At 37.9% G+C, this 20,273-nt stretch overlaps 1 protein-coding gene and 1 long non-coding RNA gene across 2 annotated transcripts; both read right to left on the bottom strand.

The window, feature by feature from the left end:
* Positions 1-2,283: 2,283 nt before the first annotated feature.
* On the bottom strand, positions 2,284-4,576 carry LOC130734163 (transcription factor bHLH145-like). The gene is made up of 2 exons (XM_057586490.1): positions 4,436-4,576; positions 2,284-4,217 (listed from the first exon to the last, which is right to left on the bottom strand). Exon 2 carries the CDS (start codon positions 4,198-4,200, stop codon positions 3,058-3,060), a length of 1,143 nt encoding a protein of 380 aa, XP_057442473.1. The 5' UTR covers positions 4,201-4,217; positions 4,436-4,576; the 3' UTR covers positions 2,284-3,057.
* Positions 4,577-5,124: 548 nt separating this feature from the next.
* LOC130734164 (uncharacterized) lies at positions 5,125-5,972 on the bottom strand. Its single transcript, XR_009017776.1, has 2 exons — positions 5,662-5,972; positions 5,125-5,322 (listed from the first exon to the last, which is right to left on the bottom strand). It is a non-coding gene; the product is annotated as an uncharacterized LOC130734164 (long non-coding RNA).
* Positions 5,973-20,273: the final 14,301 nt, after the last annotated feature.

Below are 20,273 nucleotides of genomic sequence, written 5' to 3'. Positions count from 1 at the left end.
TGGACTCTGCTTCTTGAGAAGTATTGATTGATGAACAAGAGCTTAGATGAGGTGTATGATTTCATTAAGAACATAGCCCACAGTCAATACTAATTGGCTAGTGAGAGCAGAGAACCGTAGAGGGGTCATAAGCATGAAGTTGACACCATGACTCTCATTTCTGCCCAAATTAAGGCCCTCACAAATCAATTAATTAAAGAAACTGCAAGCAACTTCATTACTTCATCATGCCAATATTTTATGTGGCAATGCCATAGTTTTGTGAAATGGAATGGAACCTTGTGTGAAATTGTTATAATATAATAGAATATTAAGGTTACAATATTCTTTATTTATTTACCTATGTAATTACACATGTAATCGGGTTTAGATTTATTTAGATTTTATTGTTCAGTCAACTCTCAATTGTATAAATACGTTGTCTAGTATCAATAATAATCACGAAATACAATTCATCCAAATATAATACGGTTGGAGTTTAATGTTGGTCTTCCATTATTTTTAGATTTGGACCTTGGGTACAAGACAACAAAATTGGGCCAATGAAGTGATTGTAAAATGAAGAACTTGAAGAGCCTAACTTTGTTTTTGGTCAAACAAGAGCCTGCCTAACTTATCATCGACCAAAATAAATGACCAGATATTTGGGCTGGACCGAAATATGGGCCATATATGCAAACAAGCTTCAGTCAACTATGAGGAAATTTAAATGAAGAGCTAAAAGCTGAGTAAGAAATCTAATGAAGTCATAAGACCATTCCATTTGGCACTGATTGCAGTAAGATATGAAGTACAAATTGCTTCTCTTGCCATGATATCGTTTGTGATAAACCTAGAGTGATTTTCATACTCAAATCATAAGTGCTATCGTGTTCAAGAAAACTTAATATCATATTATCATATAATGAAACATAATGAAATCAAAGACTTAAAAAATATAAACTTAATTTGTCTCTTATATTTTCTAAGTTCTAACTTATTCCAGTGTACTAATATATTTGTTACATGTGGACACACTAGACTACTAGAGTGTAGATAAAGACTTCCTCTAAAGTATTTCCAATTGCGGCCAGCAAATTATAATTTTGAAAAGATTAAGAAAGTGATAGATAGATAGATATTGGAGAATCCGAATACAGCATGTGAAAAGTGGTGAATGCTTATTTTTGTGTCTAGATGCATTCCCTTTGGTCATCTTATGGGAGTAATTTATTCGATTCTTTAGGCAGTAGGCACTATAAACTGTGCTAATGGAGACCTTATGTTAAGTCTCCAGCGATGAGGCTGAGCCAGGGGCGAGGGAGCATGAAACGGCGACTCCTCCTCCTCCCAGTGCTCATGGAGGCAAACGGCGACGAAGACTACCCCCGGTGCTCATGGAGGCACAGGGAGTGTGAGGCGATGTTGCATGATGTAGTGATGACCGTGGTGAGGAACAACAAGGAAGTCAACTTCACGTTGGTCGAGCTTGATAAAAACCTTTGAGGGAGGTGAGAATGGGAGGGGTGGTGAGAAGAGGACAAGTTCAAATGTGGTTGTTAAGGGGAAACAGGTGGTGGCCGCGACTAATCTTAGAGATCATTTTATCTCTGATTCAATCCTAGTCATCTAAAGAATATTCATAAATTTAAAGATCTAACGTTGTTAATGCTAGTTCACCGGTAGACTATAAAAGGTGTCCACCCTAGTCTTTGCTTTATATATGACTAAAATTTAACTGACCAGCATCCTAGAATAAAAATAGAAAAATGAGCAAACTATTTTAAGCCACTCTGCCATCCCACCTAGAGAAGAGCTCAAGAAAAACACAATCGAACAGCTTGCTCAAGCAATAGCATGCTTCCTTTGCAGTGTAGAAAATCCAAAGACTTCAATAAAAACACTGCACAAAAGATTCTCTCTTTTCCCTTGATACCCTACCCCATATGACTATTGACTACTCACCACATCCACAACCACGCCCATGCCCCTCTCTCTCTCTCTCTCTCTTATATGCACACATATGTCATATGCATGTTCCTCACTAATAATTCAACGCTGTGGTCCCTGACTGTCACCCACCACCCATGGAGCAAAGAACTTTTCATACATTTCATCACATAGGAATCATCTAAATAATACTAGTAACTAATAACAACAATAATATATTTCAAAATATGAGAAATAAAAATTAAACACATCACTTTCTCATAATAAATGCGTGCATGCGAGGTAACTACACAAGCTAAAAGACAACAGCAGCAACAACAACAACAACAACAACCACATTGAATAACTAGTACATCCAACAAAGATATCATCTTTACTTTTAACAAATACATATCCCAACTACGATACACACAAAAGAACCCCATAAAAATAGCACTAAACATAACATAGAACACAAGACAAGATCAGAGTTCCCCATAAGCAAGTTACATTTACTAGTCCAAACCATCCTTGAAGTGGAAAATTGTTGAATATGTGAGGACCACCTCTAACCAGAGTTGTTGTCTCAGTCTTCTCACAAAAGGGAAGGTGTAATTGGCTTGATATGAAAATTGTACATCAGGGAAAAAGGTAAACCCCACAAAGGATTGAAGATGACAACAAGGATACAAAAAGGGGAATTGAGGTTGGGTCCCATGACAGCCAAGAGGCGTGCACTCTTGTTTTTGGAACAACAACCAGTCTTCTCATTCAAAACAGCTCATATCCCATGCCATAGTTAGTGCTACTTTCCCTAACCCCTAAGACATGGACTAATGATGATTCACATTTCCTTTATTGCACCATAATATCCTCAATTGTCAATATCTCCACCCACTTTTCACACACAAATTACATAGGCAAAACCAGCTGATTTCTGAAGTTCAATCTCAATAACTGAAAAGGGCGTAAAGGGTGTGTTGAATTCACACTTTCAGACTCCAATAATCAGATTTCACACCTCTTCCGAACCTCATTTGCTGATAAAGCATGAATGTGCCATTGCCTAGTTTATTCTGCAGACCAAAACTCAAAATATAATAATAACATGCTGCTACTACATAAGTGATAAGTAACAATGTAGCAGGCTTAGAATTCTCCATCTTGCAAGGCATCGAGTCCAAGTGCTCTAGCCTTGACTTTCAAGGATTTCAAGCAACGTATGGCTTCATCAAGGAGCTGGATTGGGTCCTTGTCCTTCCCACCAGGAACAATGTGTTGCAAAACGCTTAAAACATCTTGTATCTTCTCCTTTCTCATCTTCTTATTGCCTGTTAAGGAACCCATTTCACCTTGACTGAAATTGTCGCTAGAGCATCTTGATTCTGCATCATCATCTTCAATGTCGATGGGCCGGTTCGGATTCAGAGAATTGGCAGTGTCCATGAACTGCATATGATCACCATAAGCATCCCCATCGGCTCGCTTCCGCTTCTTTGCTTCTCCAGCACGAGAGCTGGCAACTTCTTCCTCGGCTCCTAACAAGGGTGCCGGGTTATCATGAGTGGTCATGGTACTAGGCGAATGCCCTGTGCTAGTAACTTCATCCTCCTCAGATGAATAACCATCACTGTCAGAGTAAAGCAATGCATTTATCTCCTCTGTATCTTCATGCATCTCGCTTTCAGTGTCAGTTCCCTGATTTTCATCAACTTTATCGTCTAAAGCTGGTCCAACTCCAACCACATTATTCACGTCTCCTCTCAAAGGAGGTTCATTGTGCGTATTCAAATTGTTGGGACCATGCAGTTTTGAGTCCCAGGAAGCAAGGCACTCAACAGGACTCCCAAACCTGGAACTGTATATGAGAGTTGTTTGATCACCTGTTTGGTCAATGACCAGGAACCGCTTCTGAGGCAAACTTTCATCCCTATTTGGTACACTTTCATCCCTTAAACTTTTCCCATGGCTAGCAGGGGGTTTAACCTCAGCAGTGGAGCTCGGAGCAGGCGTAAATCCCTGTCGGAAGCGAGGCAAACAATAAAACCAACCATGAGGTTCATTAGCACTTCCTAGTTGCAAGGGAGGTAGTGCAGAGGGTGACACCGTCTCATTACTTGTGACCACATTCACACCCTCATTTCTTGTGACCACATTCACACCCGGGTTCACAGCTGCATATGTAGCATTTTGCTTCCCCACATGAAGGGGAGCACCAAATGAATTCAAATTGGATGATTGCAAATCAAATTGCACCTGGGGCATCCAGGTTCCACAATCTTCACCCACCATTCAACCACAACAATCACCTAGACATTTTCAAAACATTATGCCATCAATCAAGAAATAACAAAAGTGAAAGACAAGTAGAATAATAACATGTTTGGATTAGCTTATCAGAATCAATTTTGGAAGCTACTCACAAAAGCATCTCCCAGAATTGATTTTGCCTTTAGGCAAGGTTTTCCAAACATATTAAAAAGACAATTTCAACTAGTGGACAGGAAATTAACAATGCAATACATACCTGAAGAAAAAACTATTTCAATCAAGAGCTATCTCTTACTTTTGGTTTCTCTTTCACCAACAAGGAAAACAACTAAAACCACCAATTTAACCCAAAAAGAGCAAGACTAAACAAAACGATTACGTCACAGGTTTGAGCAACTGACGAAAGTATTCAGCCTGAAAAACACACAACCAGAAATCATGAGAACAACAGAAATATTACAAACCCCATCCCTCAAAACAGAAAAACCAATAATCTCAGATGTATCCCAATTTCTTCAATCTTTGAGTTACATACCTGGCAATCTGTGAGAGGTTGGAAGCATGCTATAACTCTAACAACTATGGTGGAGCACCCATCAAATCCATTCTCGTGTTTCAATGCCCGAAATCTGGTTTGACTAGCTGCTTGGCACACCATAACTACTTTGCAACCCTTCCAAAAAGAACAACCAATGTCCCAAAGACAAATGATCTTAAATCTGAAGCTGAAAACTCCCAGTGATTCAGATCTTGATCAACTGAACACAAACTAAAATACTAATTGAAAAACTGAAAAAGGATTATAAAGAGAAATCAAAGTAGACCCAGATGAACAAATGGTGTTAAAAACAAGTGGGTAGTCTATTCTTCAGCTGATCTGACGAACATAACAAGGAATAACAACGAAAAAATTGGATCCCATTGAAATAAGGTAAGGAAAACAAATGAATGAGAAGATTGAAAATGGTTTTGGTAACAAGATTTGAGAGCTACAGAATCACTTTGCAGTAAAGGTTCAAGGAAATGACTAAGCGAAAAACATCAATAGATAGACTAAGCCTCCACCGCATGCTGCTGTATCCTTATCCAAAAAAATCAGAAGAAGCCACCACTACTCCTTTAGCCAAAAACCAGTTTAGCACTCTGCAAAAAAATTCAGAGTTCAGAGATCTAACAATTTTCAAGGTTAACAGTTCTATTCAGTTCATAATGTAACAAAAAATTCAAGAGCACCAAGCTCAAATTAGCCAAAAAAAATGAAAGATTATTGAAGATTTCAAAGGAAAAAACAAATTCAACACAAGATCTGATACAATAAATGAACCTATATGCATAAACTGAAATTTTCCAAAACTAAAACACCTTGAACAGCAAATTATTCTCAAACTGAACCAAATTTACAACGTTGTAAAGCGTAATCAGAACAAAAAACACAGGAATCGTGAAGAGGAACAGCATCATCGTGGAGAAACAAGAACTTACGAGGAAAGTTGAAGGGAGAGAGAGAAACGGAAGCAGTTGAGAGTTGAGAGCAAGCGTGAGTTTGGCACAGTCAAAGTGGAAGAATAGCCAAGAAGAGAGAATAGAAGTTGAATTATATAGAAGATGCATTGACACATATGCCCTTGATCTAAGTGCATGAGAATAATAATAATAATAATAATAATAATAATAATAATAATAATAAAAGAAAAAAAGATGAAAAGAAATGGTGAGTGATGTGGAAGGTTGATTCATTCATTGATTCAATACGTGCCCGTGCGTGAGGGTTGAGGAGGACACAGGAGTGCACGCAAGCTATTAAGTGTACAATCATCAACCACCCACCCACACTAGCCTAATTAAGGTTAAGTTAATGGTACCGATAAGATCCAGCACAGTTTGTAGATAAATGAGTTCCTTAAGCATTTAGCTAAGCATTCAATTTCTGAGTCGTGTGTATAGAGAAAGATTTGTTAGAAAATGTCTATCAACTTAAAATTCTCTAAGGCTTGAGAAGATTAGTCTTATGATGATAGTTTTGAGAAAAAGGTTAAATTAATGGTTTTTCATTCTCTCTCTCCATGTGTGGTGTGGGCCTATGGGTTCTTGTGAATGTTTTTGTTTTTTTGCTTTGGAGTCAATTAACACTCGCAAGAGTGAGTTGGTGACTAGTCTTGGTTAATTTGTTTATTGTTGACCTTACTTACTAGTTACTATATGCATGTGTAGAGGTTCGAACCAAACCAAAGCACGCGGTGTGGTTAGTCCTGTTGGCTTTGTCTCCGTTTCCCTGGACGAATCTACTTTCACCCACACCAACCTGAAATGAAATCTCATCATGTGGAGTGCTGATTATAAGTTGAGCTCAAACCTCATGGCTCATGTGCAGTGGACAGTGGTACTGGAATTCCTATTATGTTAATAATCAACAATCATATATAAGCCTAGGAAAGTACTCTCCCTCTTTGTATCGTGTATGTTTGGAATTTTTTACAATTGGTTCTACAATTAAAATTTATCATACTTAAATAGTTTTTGCATGTCACAAACAAGATAATTCAAAATTAACATTTTATCTACGCATCAGAAATTTTTATATGGTCAAGTGAGGAAATATGAAAATAATTTTGCATGATAAAATGTGAATAAGAGAGCAAGTTGGGTTGTTGCCTTGTTGGGCTTTTAGTGCTTGAATTGTAGGATGGGTTTGGGGTTTTATTATCCGGAGGAAATTATTAACACAAATACCGTTCTTTACTCAAGCAATGGATTTTCAGCAGATTTATTGTTTGTTTGGAGATCAAATGGACATGAAATTTATATAAAGCGATATAAAAAGGTGTTGATATCAAGATGAGAAAACTGTTAGAATTGGAGTTCACCCTTTAACTCCATTGGATCCTAATCATATATATGATTTTATATGCAAATTCATTCATATCCATGATTTATCTACACCAGTTCAACCCTACATCATCGATCTCTTGCATGAGAGAATAACAATAACTCTCTAATCTTAAACACTAATTTCTTACATGATTAAGAAATAAAGTTATCATGAAGCTTAGGTGTTTAAGCGACTAACTAACCTAACTCTATCTCTAGAAATTAGGATTATTAGATGATTAACTATGATTCAAACTCAAAACGATGTAGTTATCACTCTTAAATCGCAAGCAATGTGTTCTAGGTGCGCAAATTAAAACATAACATTATGATCAAGACAAAAAAAAATTGAATCATGAGATATAAACAATAATTTCATATAGAAACTAAAAAAACACTATATAGTCAAATGTTACATCCAATCCCAACAAAGAAACTTAGCAACCCATAGTTATGAATTTCTTATAAAGCTTACAAAGAAAAACTATGAAGAACATGAAGGTTCGTGACGTCCTCGGCATGTCCCTAACTCGATGGATGGTCGTGGATCAAAGTCTCCAAGGTTACTCTTTTGTATCTCTTTAAATTTCGAGCTTCCTTCTCCAGCTTCCAGTTCCAATTTAGTTGGTTCCAAATCTGATGACAAATGACTTTTATATAAATATGAGAGTACAATGTGCTTAGCGCCATCTTCTAGGTGCTCATTATTTTATCTGGATGCTTAGCACCCTCATCTGGGTGCTTAGCACTCTACTTTAATTCTTCACGGTATCAATCGGGACTCGTATCAAATCAGCATCAAGCACAAAACACACCAATATTTTAATCCTTAGCCATGGTATAGTAAAATCTCTCGACAGTCAGGGTATATCTCTCAACCATCACTATCTATGATAGTCATAGCTTGGGATTGTTGATCCGATTAAGACCTGCACCTCGGTCATCAAGACATACTCATTGGTTGTCATTGTCCGTCACAACCAAGTGCAGCAATCTCCTTTTCTGATCAAGACTCATAACTTAGCCATATTTCCTCGCAGTCGATACTATCTCTTGGCCCATTCAACCATGAGAAGCCATACCCGCCATCAAATAATGTGACCATGTCAACCACCCTAAATCCCTTGGCCAAAATCACATAGGGCCAGGAAAGTCATCCCTACTACCTGAGAACAAACCATCCTTGCAACGACTGTGCCATTACAAATTTCCTCAAAACGCTCATGGTAATCATCCATGCTCGAAGCCACTTGAAAGTCAAAGGTGCACTATCCAAGGGTTTATCGCGCGAACTAAGGAGTCATAAGTAGCAACAAACCCAGCAGACAGTGAAGTGATGATTCAAAACTTCCCACCTACTAGGCACTTGAGTAGTTCTGTAAATGTGGCTCCATACCTCAGACGTCAGATAAGGGATTATATAATCCTCTTTGCTAGTCCTAGACTCAGGATACAAAGTTGTTGTTTAAAGTTTGTGTCTCGTCCCTGGATTTCTTTTGCTGGCCGGTGTAACAAGTTAAGTCCAATGACATGCAACTGAAACTGAGGAGAGGGATTTTTGTTAAGTGGGTCTTTCCTTATTAGGGTTGGGATTGTAGGGTATCTTCTATTAGCAATGTTTGAAATACTACTCTGCATTAGATTGAAGTACCTCTTCTACTAGATTTTAATATATTTTTTTACTCTAAAAAAATATTAACTTAAGATTGAAGATAAGACACCTCTTGTTTTATTAACCTTCTCGTGTAAGTGTTTCCTTGGGGCCAGATCATCCTTTTTGTAAATGTCCAATGGCTGATTACATATTTGATATTTAACCTCTATATATTAATCTACATTTCCTTATCTCTTATATTAACCTTTCAACTCATTAGTGGGTAACTTTAAATTTGTGTGGTTACCACGCCTATTAACTTTACTGATATATTCAAAGTCTAATCCATTTTATAAGCCGGTTGATAGATGCTTGTAGATTTTTTTTTCACTTCACAGACTCAACTTTTTTCTGTTTTAATTTTGTGCTCTGACTACAACTTTTCACAACCACACTTGAATTGGTCCACTTTTTTTGTTTGGCTCCTTTGTTCTATCACCCTAGAAAAGGCTGAGTTTTTTTCTTTCATAAATTTTATTTTTTCTTTTTCATTTTCATCTTGCACTCCAAACCATAAATTGTGATTTGTCAAGAGTTTTGTTTTTCTTGATGTGATTAAGTGAAAGGTTCTGTTTCTAAGCACACGTCTAAATATCATTATGGCTTGGACTGAGATGGGTTGAAAAAGAGTTATCACCCGAGTTGATTTATATCAATATAGAGGTTTATACTTTGTTTCAACAGACAGCAATCTACTACTAAAAAAACCATTTTTCATTGGTTAAATAAAATTCTACATCATAAAGGGTTGAGATAGCATAATTGGAGAATTAGGTATATAAGAGTACACTTGTTAAGTCTTATGATTGATTAATGGTTTAAATACTCTGGAGGTCCTGGAATTGTATGACGTACGAAAATAAGTCATTGGAGTTTGTTTTTCCGATTCTAGATCCCTAGATTTTTTTAATCTAAATAAGTCCCTACTTGTGTTATGTACTTATGTGACTCTATTTTTGCACAGTCATCAATTTCACGTGTCTTTTTTTATTTTTCTTTTATTACACACGTATTAATAAATACTAATTAAACATTTTAATCTTAAAATTAATCCCTAAATCTAATAATCCCTAATCCCTAACAAATTAATCAAGAACAAACCTATACCTAAGATGAAAAAACACATATGTTGGAATTCTGATGAGCTTCACTGTCCTCTAAGCAACTTTATCCAGAAATTTTTTGGGCACATGGTGCTTCGTAAGATCTATGGACAAGTCTGAACGAACACTTCCTCTGCATCAAAATCCACAGACGGAAAATGCAAACCACCATGCTTTCGTCTCTCTTCTTAGCCTCTGTTCACGAACCCTCCTTCTCCTTCCTTCGCCTTCTCCTCCTCCTCCGGCGTTGCCTGAGAAGCCATCATCCTGTTTCAGGATCAGGGAAACTGGTAGGGGATGGGGATTTGGATTTGGATCCGGGTCCGGAAGTAGGTACAGTTTGGGTCCGGTGGTGGTGTGCGACGGTGACGGGTTTGGGGGTCCAGGAGGCTGTGGTAGTGGCGGCTTCAGCAGTGCTCCCCCAACCCACACCCATCTTGCAGATTTCTGGTTGGAGGGTTTGTCTTCCCCTTTGCAGATCTGGTTCTTGTCTTCCTCTCTTTCTCTGGTTTTCAGAGTCTATGTTGTAATGAGCAAAGAAAGGGATTTACTTTGGAAGGATGGGAGAGGGGTTCGAGGGAGAGAGGTTGATGAATAGAGAATGGAAGAGAGGAGAATTTCAGCTTCTGGATTTTTTATTTTAAGGGACGGTGGGGATGAAGATGGTTATGGTGGGGATGAAAATGATGCAGATGATGTAGGTCGTGGGGATAAAGGAGATTGAAGTTTGAGTGGGTTTGAAGGGATTGGTTTTTCATTTTTTGGATTTTTCTGGATTTTATGTTGAAGATGATGATGAAGATGTTTGAAGATGATGAAGATATTAGAAGAAGATGAAGAATGTTCTGGTTTTTTTATATTTTTAATAATTTTTTATTTTCGGATTTTTATTTTTGAGTATTTAATAAGTTGTGGAATTAAAGAAAATGACTAGGATACATAAAAAGCCACGTGGACATGGTAAAATTTGTGACACATAGGCTGAAAACACCCGTAGGGACTTATTTAGATTAAAAAAAATTTAGGGATCCCGAATCGGGAAAAAAAATTTAGGGACTTATTTTCGTACGCCATACAATTCCAGGGACCTCCAGAGTATTTAAGCCTTGATTAATAGATTCTCAATTTTAAAATATTTGCCAAGATTCAATTGGAGCTTGATGAAACATAGTGAGTTGGAGAAAAACCATTTCCAAATTTTGGAATTGATTTTTCTCATAATATCCTAATTATAATCTTAACCAACACACTTTTTTTTCGCCACATGTTAAATTTTTTTAAATATCAATTCTGAGATTTTATCGTAAATTACTTTAGAGCTTGTGATTAATGGTTAGTTTTGAGTGGGTAAGTTAGACGAGTCTATTGTGTGCCAACAAGGAAAGTGGTGCATCGTATACACCCAAAAAAGTTCAGGGTAATTTAGTAACTTTAACTAGTTAGAAATTTTTAAAATTTCAAATAAGTCCTTTAGCTAGGTTAACCACCACCACTGACGGCGGAGCCACTATTGCTAGAAAAGCAACGAATGACTATGAAAACATACGACATGGTGCAATGACAATGTTTAGATTGCAATTGGTCCATCATGGTTGGCTTGAATTGTGCCATACTCTTTTTCATGAAAGATGACCTAAGGTTCATTCACCTGGAAATGGGGTTTTACTTTTCTGGTTCCTGAAATTCTCACACCTATGGCGGTGAATTTTCAAGGAGGTGTAGAACGGAGTATCAATCATATTCGCTTCTCAGATTAAATGAAGTTTGACCTTTAGGTCGAGACTTAGGACAAGCATCTCTATCTTATAAAAGTTAATTTGAAAATCCTCCAACGTCTCGTTCTTACATTGCCCCAAAGTGTGTGAAGTTTTTAATTTGTAAGATCTTAGTAGTGATAAAGTGATAAATGAATTGTGTGTACAACTTCTCCCTGTTTCAAACAGAATTAGGAGGGTGCGAGTAAGAACATTAATCGCATGGCTGCTTTACTTAGTGCTAAAGGGAAAGTTCTCATATGAGTGCATTTGTGGCTCCTAGAAAGGACATGGCCATCAGGAATGCATCCAGATGCTCAGTTGGGTCATGATCTCCTATGTACAGCTCTATTTTGATAGACTTTCGAAATACTTTCAGAATATCGATCGCCATGATCTCTAAGGAAAAATGACTTTTGATTCTTGTCAACAATTCTTTATTTTGGCCTCACCCTTCCTCAAAATTGATTGTCGTTTTCTCTCGGTTGTATTCTGGTTCTTTTGGTTTCCTTAATCACTCTTGAAGAGCATGTTGATCAAGAGATTTATCAGTGTGTTGACTACGAGTCAGAATTTCCAATACATAAATGGTCGTTCCAAATCAAGTATCGTCTTCTCAACTCATGGAAGTGCATCATTGGCGCTGTCCACTAGTGGCATTTGTGGAGAAGGTTCTCGAAGAATGCTCTCTCTGAGAATGCTCCCGTAGAGAAATTTCCTTTGATGGAGATAAATCACCGAATGGTGGACATCTACGAACTTGGACTGTCATTTCCCATAAGCAGTGGCAAATGTTCTTCGAGAAATGTGATTGCCTGCATCTCTTTGGTTTCGGTGGTGGTGCGCGACCTTGATTGGTTTTACTTGCATGATTGAGCTACGTTGACAATATGAGGGATGTACTGGTAGACGACACTCTAACGTCCAAGTTAGTGAGAGGTCGAGCAAAGACATGATCTCAAAATCTCAAAAGAACTCAAAGTTTAACCTAATGAGTAATGTATGTGTCAAGGAGCTACTTTACTTGTATTATGGGTTCGGTAACCGTTGTGGTTTGCTCTCAAAGTATTTAGGAAGCCCTATAGTAGTTGTTCGGAGATCTTAGTTGCCATTGGACAACTTTCATGTAATCATCATCGGTGAGTCGAGGTCATTACATTCAATCTTAGCTGGGAGAAATGTTTCTTAACTAAAGTCATCTCATCCGACAATGTAGTGCTCGCTCAATTGCAATACTTTTAATTTGATTGAGATGCTATTGGATTTTACACCTTTTGGCCGGAACAGGGCAATTAATCTCTAAGAAGCTAGCTTTTGTATCAGTAAGGTTGTTCTAATTGTCTCTATAAGAGAATTGGTATTATGTTTCTCTTCAGCACTTTTCACGAGAAACAATGTCAAATAGTACCTTAACAGGGATGAAATAGACTAATAAGATAAAATAATCAAAGATTAAAGAGAAAGCATGTGAATGAACACGGCATGGTTCCACACCCACTAACAAAATACAAAAGGGGGTGGAACCCATGATTTTATCACCTGAAAGAAATCTTATGCTCAGAGAAGAAGATCTCTAGGCACCCAAAGCTTATTAAATTACTAAGAGTATGCATACTTTCATGCTCTCTTGTTTGGAGTGAAGGGAACAATGAACGAGCCCAATCAAGTTCTTCCCTTTAATCACTATATCCTATTGGGTCTAACCTTTTTATGCCACTTAAAACAGCCGCACTAAATACTAATTGAGATGCAAAGCATGATCTATTCCTTTACAATTAAAAAACTATACTTTGGTGTATAAGTTTATTAATAAAACCAATTCTTTTGCTTGTTTTATGTTATTTTATGATCGTGGTCACTTTATTACCAGATTTCTTTAATATATTACACTTTGAACATAATGCTAATTCAGCCAATAGGACATTTGCAACTAATAACAGATCCCCATGATCTAGCTTAAGCTTCTTGGTCACTTTCCACTAAGAAGAAGAAAAACAAGGACATCACTCTGTTTATCACCCATATTTATCATTTGCCATTATAATTAGGTTAATATATAGCAGTGGGCTTGTCATATGTAAGCATGCTTTTTTCTTTCACAAAGTCCTCTCTATTCACTCTTTTCCCCCTCCTCTTCCTAAAATGGTTTCAATGTGATGCCAGCATGCATGTTTCTATATTCTATACCATAATTCCTCATTTATTTATCAAATGCATACACATGCAGTAATTTAAGTGCTTACATTGACAATACCAATGCCTTCAAATAAAACTGGAACAAATGCAAATGAGACAACAGAGGTCCGCGTGTGGGAAGGGAGAGAGTCAACCAAATCAACTTTTCCCCCACTTTCTCTTGCATTTTTCCCACCTTGAGTTAATTCTAGGTTACTTCAACTTGATTAGAAAAACATTAAAGGTACCCATTTTCATCTTTCTTTTTTACTTTGTTTAGAGCATCTCCAATGGTAGTATATAATGTTAAATACATACTCATATGAGTATCTATTACCATTAGAATACATATTCAATTCCAACATGACAAATATGAGTATGTGAGAATAGATACTCTACACTAAACTTAAAAAGTGAGCTTGTATTTATTACAAGCACTTACAATTAATATAATTAGATTAAAATGGAGATAAAGAATAAAATATACAAATGTGATGTTGATGGTGAGATCTACTATAGAAACTTTTAAGAGTTGTTAGGTTGGAGTAAAAAGTTAGTAAAGTGGTGTAGATGATGTGGCATTATGGAGAAAAATGAAGTGTAAATATTTTAGTGAGTATGATGGATGTAGATGCTCTTAGAATCAATTGTATTTTTTTCCTTAATAAGAAAAGTCCATTGTAAGTTCAAAAGATTAGGCTTGGGAAAGTTTATTGAGCTCTGCAGTAGGTGCTAAATGTTCACGTAAATCCCAGGGACAGAGTTTGATTAGTTGGATTCCTTACTTTGCCTTCTGAAACCCTAATTGCACATGGCTATTACAAGCTTGGGATGTCACTCTTTAATTTTATACTTGAGGTCACCTTAATTGCAATAATGATGACGAGAAAGAATCACATAAAAATATAAATTATGTTAATGGTGAGATTCAATTTTTTTATTACAATAATAAAGTGAGTAAATCGCAAAGACAATCCAGTTAGGAATGAGGCCCTTATCACCATGTTTTTTTGGCCGCCGACGGCAAAGTCCATTCTCCAAATTCCTTTATCTAACCAGGAGGATGAGTTTATATGGACGGGTACACAGGATGGAGTATATACCCCCAAATCTGGGTATGCTTTTGTGCGTGGGAAAGTTGTTGTAGGGGAAGGGTCCTCCTCCTCCCGCCGCTCCCTTCCGGCGACGGTGTGGAGGAAGTTGTGGCGTTCAAAGGCCCTCCCTCGCTGTCGTGAGTTTGCTTGGCGTGCGTCCATGGCCATGCTCCCAGTTCGTGGAGCTCTTCGACGTCGTGGAATTGATGTTGATGATGAGTGTCCTTTTTGTCGCCAGAATCCGGAGCTCCTTCACAATGTGCTCCTCTTCTGCCAGGTGGTAAAAGCTTGGTGGTTTGCCTCTCCCCTCGGTCTTCACCTTGATGAGGAGTGTGACTTCCACGATCTTGTTGCTCGTTTCTCTCAGACGTTGGATGAAGACAGTTTTGCTTATTTCTTGACTCTCGTGTACTGCATCTGGGAATGCAGAAACAGATTGGTCTTCCAAGGAATTCAACCGTCGTGTGCTCACCTTCTGGATCATGCGACTCACTTGCAAGCACCAGTAGCTGCTCGTAACGCACCGCCCGCGGCTGAGCACCCTTCCTCTTGGAGCTGCCCTGAGGGGGATATCATCAAGCTAAACTTTGGCGCATCTCTCAAGCCGTCTCAGGACGCGGGATTGGGCATGGTTGCGAGGAATTCTGAAGGCGCGGTTATGGCAGCGGCAGCTCTTCATCCGGTCCCAGCTTCTTCTCCTTTGGTGGCGGAGGCGCTTGCTTTCCGGTGCACGCTATCTCTCGCTCATGATCTGTGCTTTCGCTCGGTGCTTTTTGAGACTGATTGTTTGGTTTTGTATGAAGCTTGGAATCGGAAACGGTGGGGTTCTACCTATCTTTATTCTATTCTTAAGGATTGTAAGGACTTGTCTTTATCGTTTTCCATGTTTTCTTTATCTTTTGTGCGTCGGGGAGGTAATCGTGTTGCTGATTACCTCGCCAAAAACGCTTCTTTATTTTCTGGTGTTGTTTGGATAGAGGAAGTCCCGGATGGGGCAGTCCCTCTTGTTGCTTCTGATGTACTAGCCTCTGGCCCTATTTGATCTTTAATATATTTGCATTTTAAAAAAAAAAAAAAAACAATCCAGTTAGCTCTTGAGAAAGTAGTTACGGCCTCATCCAATATCAAATCGGTATGTCAGTACAAATTTGTTTGTTTTATTTGAAATAACTTGATTGAACTTTGAAAAATATTAAATACAAAATAAGGATATCAAATTACTTTTTAGTTCAAAACTTCAAATATAAATGGAGTTGAAATATTTGATGTAGGTAAAATAAAGACTAACATAAAAAAATAATCGTGAAAGAAGTCATAAATTTTAAATATTTAATGATATAAAGTTCTTTTTCTTCAAATGTGATGTCATCACGTTCACCGATTAATTTGTATAGTTCTTTAATAAGCTGGTTCAAGCATGTAAAATGAACATTTTCCCTTCCTTTAAAGACTCTTTTTTAGTCATGAAACACATAGAAGGAAAATTATTGACAATATGTTTGGATCTGTTTCATCTTCTTTAGAATCGATTACCCACCCTAAAGTGCATGTTTCGGATACACGATAAGAAATCACATCACGTGAGATCAGAATCATGGTATTTATATTTATTATGGTTTTTGGTTTAACCATAGTTCTATTTTGTATCCAAACCAAATATGCGCATAGAATAGTTTTTTTAGTGTATGTTTGAAAATTATTGTACAATAATTAAGTTAAGATTAATTTTAAGGTAAAGTTTTTGTGAGAAACTTTAAAATATCAAAGATGATTTTGATTGAAGTGGAAATTTGTAGAATTTCCAAGTCAGTAGTGAAGAAGATAAACGGAGTATTTTACACTTTTATTCTTTTGGAAAGGCCATTACACATTGAATGGTAGGAGAGAGTGTGGGACATGAGGCCATGGAGCCGTTTGGTTGTGGATTCTCCAACAAAAACAACCACGCTTGGAAAGCTAATAACGCTTGCCACATCGCATTAAAAAGCTTTGTGAGAATTTTTCTTTTCAAAATACCACAAACCAATGCAAAGTTAGACCAAAAGGGAAATTAAAGGGAATCCATACCCCCCTTTGTTTTCCCTTATAATAAGCTAAGCACTTCCACCCACTTTCTAATCCACCAAGTCTTTTTTCTTTTTATGTTCACAATCACATTTCCTTTAATTCCCTCCAAAGTAAAAGATTGATTGATTAGAACTTTCAATTCCACCCTCTCTTTATGTGTTTTTGTCAAGAAAAAAATAGAAGGAACAATTTCATCATTTTATATATCTTAATTGGGAAACTAGAAACTGGTTTAAATGAGTAATTGAGTAATCATGTTAGTTCGGTTAGATTTTAAATTTCCATCATCAATACACGTGTGTTACTTCTTCCACGCTTATTTCACACTTTAATCATAGTTCTTAATTTTTTCTGTTCCATTTAATTTCAAATAAATAAAATTTAATTTATCAGTTTCTAATAAATAAAAGTAAATTTCTCTATAAAGTTGGATTTTTCTAGTACTTTGATTTCACAGGAATGTCACAATTTTCAGGTAAGATAATTTTAGGCATTTGAATTAGTTGTAGATCATATAAATTAGATCCTGCCACCTCTCGGAGTGCGGCGGAGGCGTGAACTATTGGTGGCAGAAGAATGCATGTTTCTGACATCTTGGAGGGGGTGTGAGGAGGTTGTTAGGCTGCCGGTGGAATTTCTTTTCCCGGAGCTCGTCGCTATTCGGTGGTCTGTGGGGGTTCAATGCGGAGAGAAGGAGGCAAATAGGATGCCGTTGGATGCTCTGTTTTCCGAGTGGCGGTTTGAGGAGAGCAGATTGGAAGGTGGTGAGGATCTGTCTGTACAGGAACTGGGTAGTGATGCTGTCCTAGTGACTGAGGCGCTCCCCTATCCCTCTTCCTTGGCCGGACTTGATACTCCGGTTGCTGGTGGAAACTGCTCTAGGCTTTCACCTATTGAGGTGGCTGATCTTACCTCTGTTGATGCTGCAGTAGGATCGTTGGGGCTTCCTAGACGGCGTGGTCGTCCAAAAAAGACCCGTGACGTTGTTACTGTCAATGCTTTGGTCGTTGATCCTGGGGAAGGGACCTCTTGGGGATGTTTTTCTCGCCCCCGAGGGAGACCCATGAAAGGGGTGAGTTCGTCTTTGGGTTTGGTGCCTGTGAGGTCATCCTCCCCAAGCTCGGGGGAGGGCGTTTTGGATGCTGCAGAGAATCAATTGGTGGTTTTTGATCCTCAGAGAGACAAGGGTCCTTTGGGTGTTATGACGCATGCGAGAGCGGCGCTGGCCATAGGGGTTCGATTGGGTTTGTCTTACTCTTGCTCTGACGATGAGGCTCTCCAAAGCGTAGCAGCTAATATCAGCTCTCGTAGGCTTAGTTCGTGGTTTTTAGAGGTTTCTTGGTGGATTGCCCGTGGTTCCTTTTGATTGTGCTGTATTCCCTGGTTTAGGTATTTTTTTGGGGCTTTTCTTGGTGTTTTTCTTTGGGGGTTGAGTTTAGTGAAAGGTGATTAGCTTTTTGATCTACTAATCATCAGTTTCCCCTGTTTTTCCTGAGCTTTGGCCTCAGTTCTCTTGATATATATATTTCTCCTTTTGCTTTCAAAAAAAAAATTTCATATATAACAATTTTGTTAAGATCTAAATACATTGCTCTTCATATACCAAATTGTGTACCATGTACTCTTATATTTTCTTAAAATAGAGCTTCAAGTTTTGGAACAGCTTCTTTTACATAAGAATTAATTTTTATTTTATATGCAATTATCTTCCCGGCGATCTTATTCGAGTGTTAGAAATTTGGGTATGATAATCCTGGATAACTTCGAAGAATCGTGTTTGTACACTTTCCGAACAAAGTATTTCGACCCTATTCTTGCCTGGGTTCACGAAATCCTTGTTGGGATAATTCTTGAAGAACAATCTGCTTCTGGCAAATGAGAACAGATCAGGAATGTAGAGAGAAATATAGGTTTTTTCTTTTCTGTGTAAACATCTGAGGCCAAATGACTCCTTATATAGCGGGACCCCAGCCAGGGGCTCCGCCCCTTGGAACCCCGCAATCTAATCGCGGTCAATTATGCGTTGGCTCAACAAGCATGCACTCCGCACTACCCTAACTCGTTTCAAACTTAACGCGTAATCGCATCGGCCTACAATAAATCACATTACTACTAAAATCCATTGATGATACTAAAATCACCAACATCGAGTTGGGTAAAACTTTTCTGGACAGTAAAATTTTCTCTACACGTATTTAAAGCACAAGCGTTCATTGTGACTCAAATATGAGACTTCTACTTCAAAATTAATTCTGGTATATAAAAACTATGCACATAAATTTTACCCCAATATTAATTTTGACTCGAGAAACAATTGTATAGAAATTTCAAAATATGCACTAACAATTTCAAAAGCTTTCTATTTTGAATAGGCCATTGATTAAATTGCAGATCAACATAATTGTAATATCAATGGTTGGGACATTAATTTTTGCGTATGCATTTGTCCCTTAAATGGTAAGAAAAGAGAAGAGCCTTCACAAGGTAATCTTAAACTGTCATGTTAAAGGCAATAAGCCAATAACTTCACATCTCCTCCACCATGAGTAAGTGATCAATGAAGTGGTGATTGTGAAGAATCATGCACTTTTTTGAAATATTGGAGTATAAGGGTGGTTCTATAATTATGCCAACCCCAACGTCCTTACACTGATACACGTTATAGAGTTCATCCAACATGATTTTGGTATGCCAACCCAATAGTGATCCCACATGTAACCGACTGCACAATTCCTCTAAGCATTAGAAGCGTGATCCAAGCACTGTCTTCTTTCTTAGATACATTGCTCTGTGTTAAGCTAAAATTATGAATACTACGATTCTCGACATCATGGTGCAAATGTGCGTTCTCGACAGAAAGGGTTATGACGAAACCGGCAACTCAGCACATGGTGTCCCTCAAAGTCAAGATAGTGAGAGCTATATCTCGACAAACTCAGCAGATGAAGGATTCTCAATCATCTTAACAGAAGAGGCAGTTACCGAGCAACGAGCAACTACAAGCACGTGCATATACCCACGATGCCACGAATAGCAACGGTTACCCACGACTCAGGACCACCCACGTGGCAATAGAGTCACGTGCGCGAAGACCACCGGCTAAACGTGGGGTAAGGCGCCAAAATTCAAAACCCACGAAGCCATCATGCATTCAAGAAAAACCGCCAAGAACGTGGGAAGAAAGAACACTATAAATAGAGGAAGCAGCAGCAAAAGAAGGGTTCCCAACTCAAACTCTGAAAATTCACCAAAAAGCTCCAAATGTCCGCATCAATGAGACTCAAGGAGCAAAACGTGATGATGGAGGAGTATGTTGCAGAACCAGCACTTTAGTTTTCTTGTATTTAACTTGTTAATTCCCAGTTCCTTTATGCATTTT

The sequence above is a fragment of the Lotus japonicus genome, chromosome 1, assembly GCF_012489685.1.
Source record: "Lotus japonicus ecotype B-129 chromosome 1, LjGifu_v1.2".
Taxonomy (NCBI): Eukaryota; Viridiplantae; Streptophyta; class Magnoliopsida; order Fabales; family Fabaceae; genus Lotus; species Lotus japonicus.
This window is presented reverse-complemented; position numbering and strand designations above follow the sequence as displayed.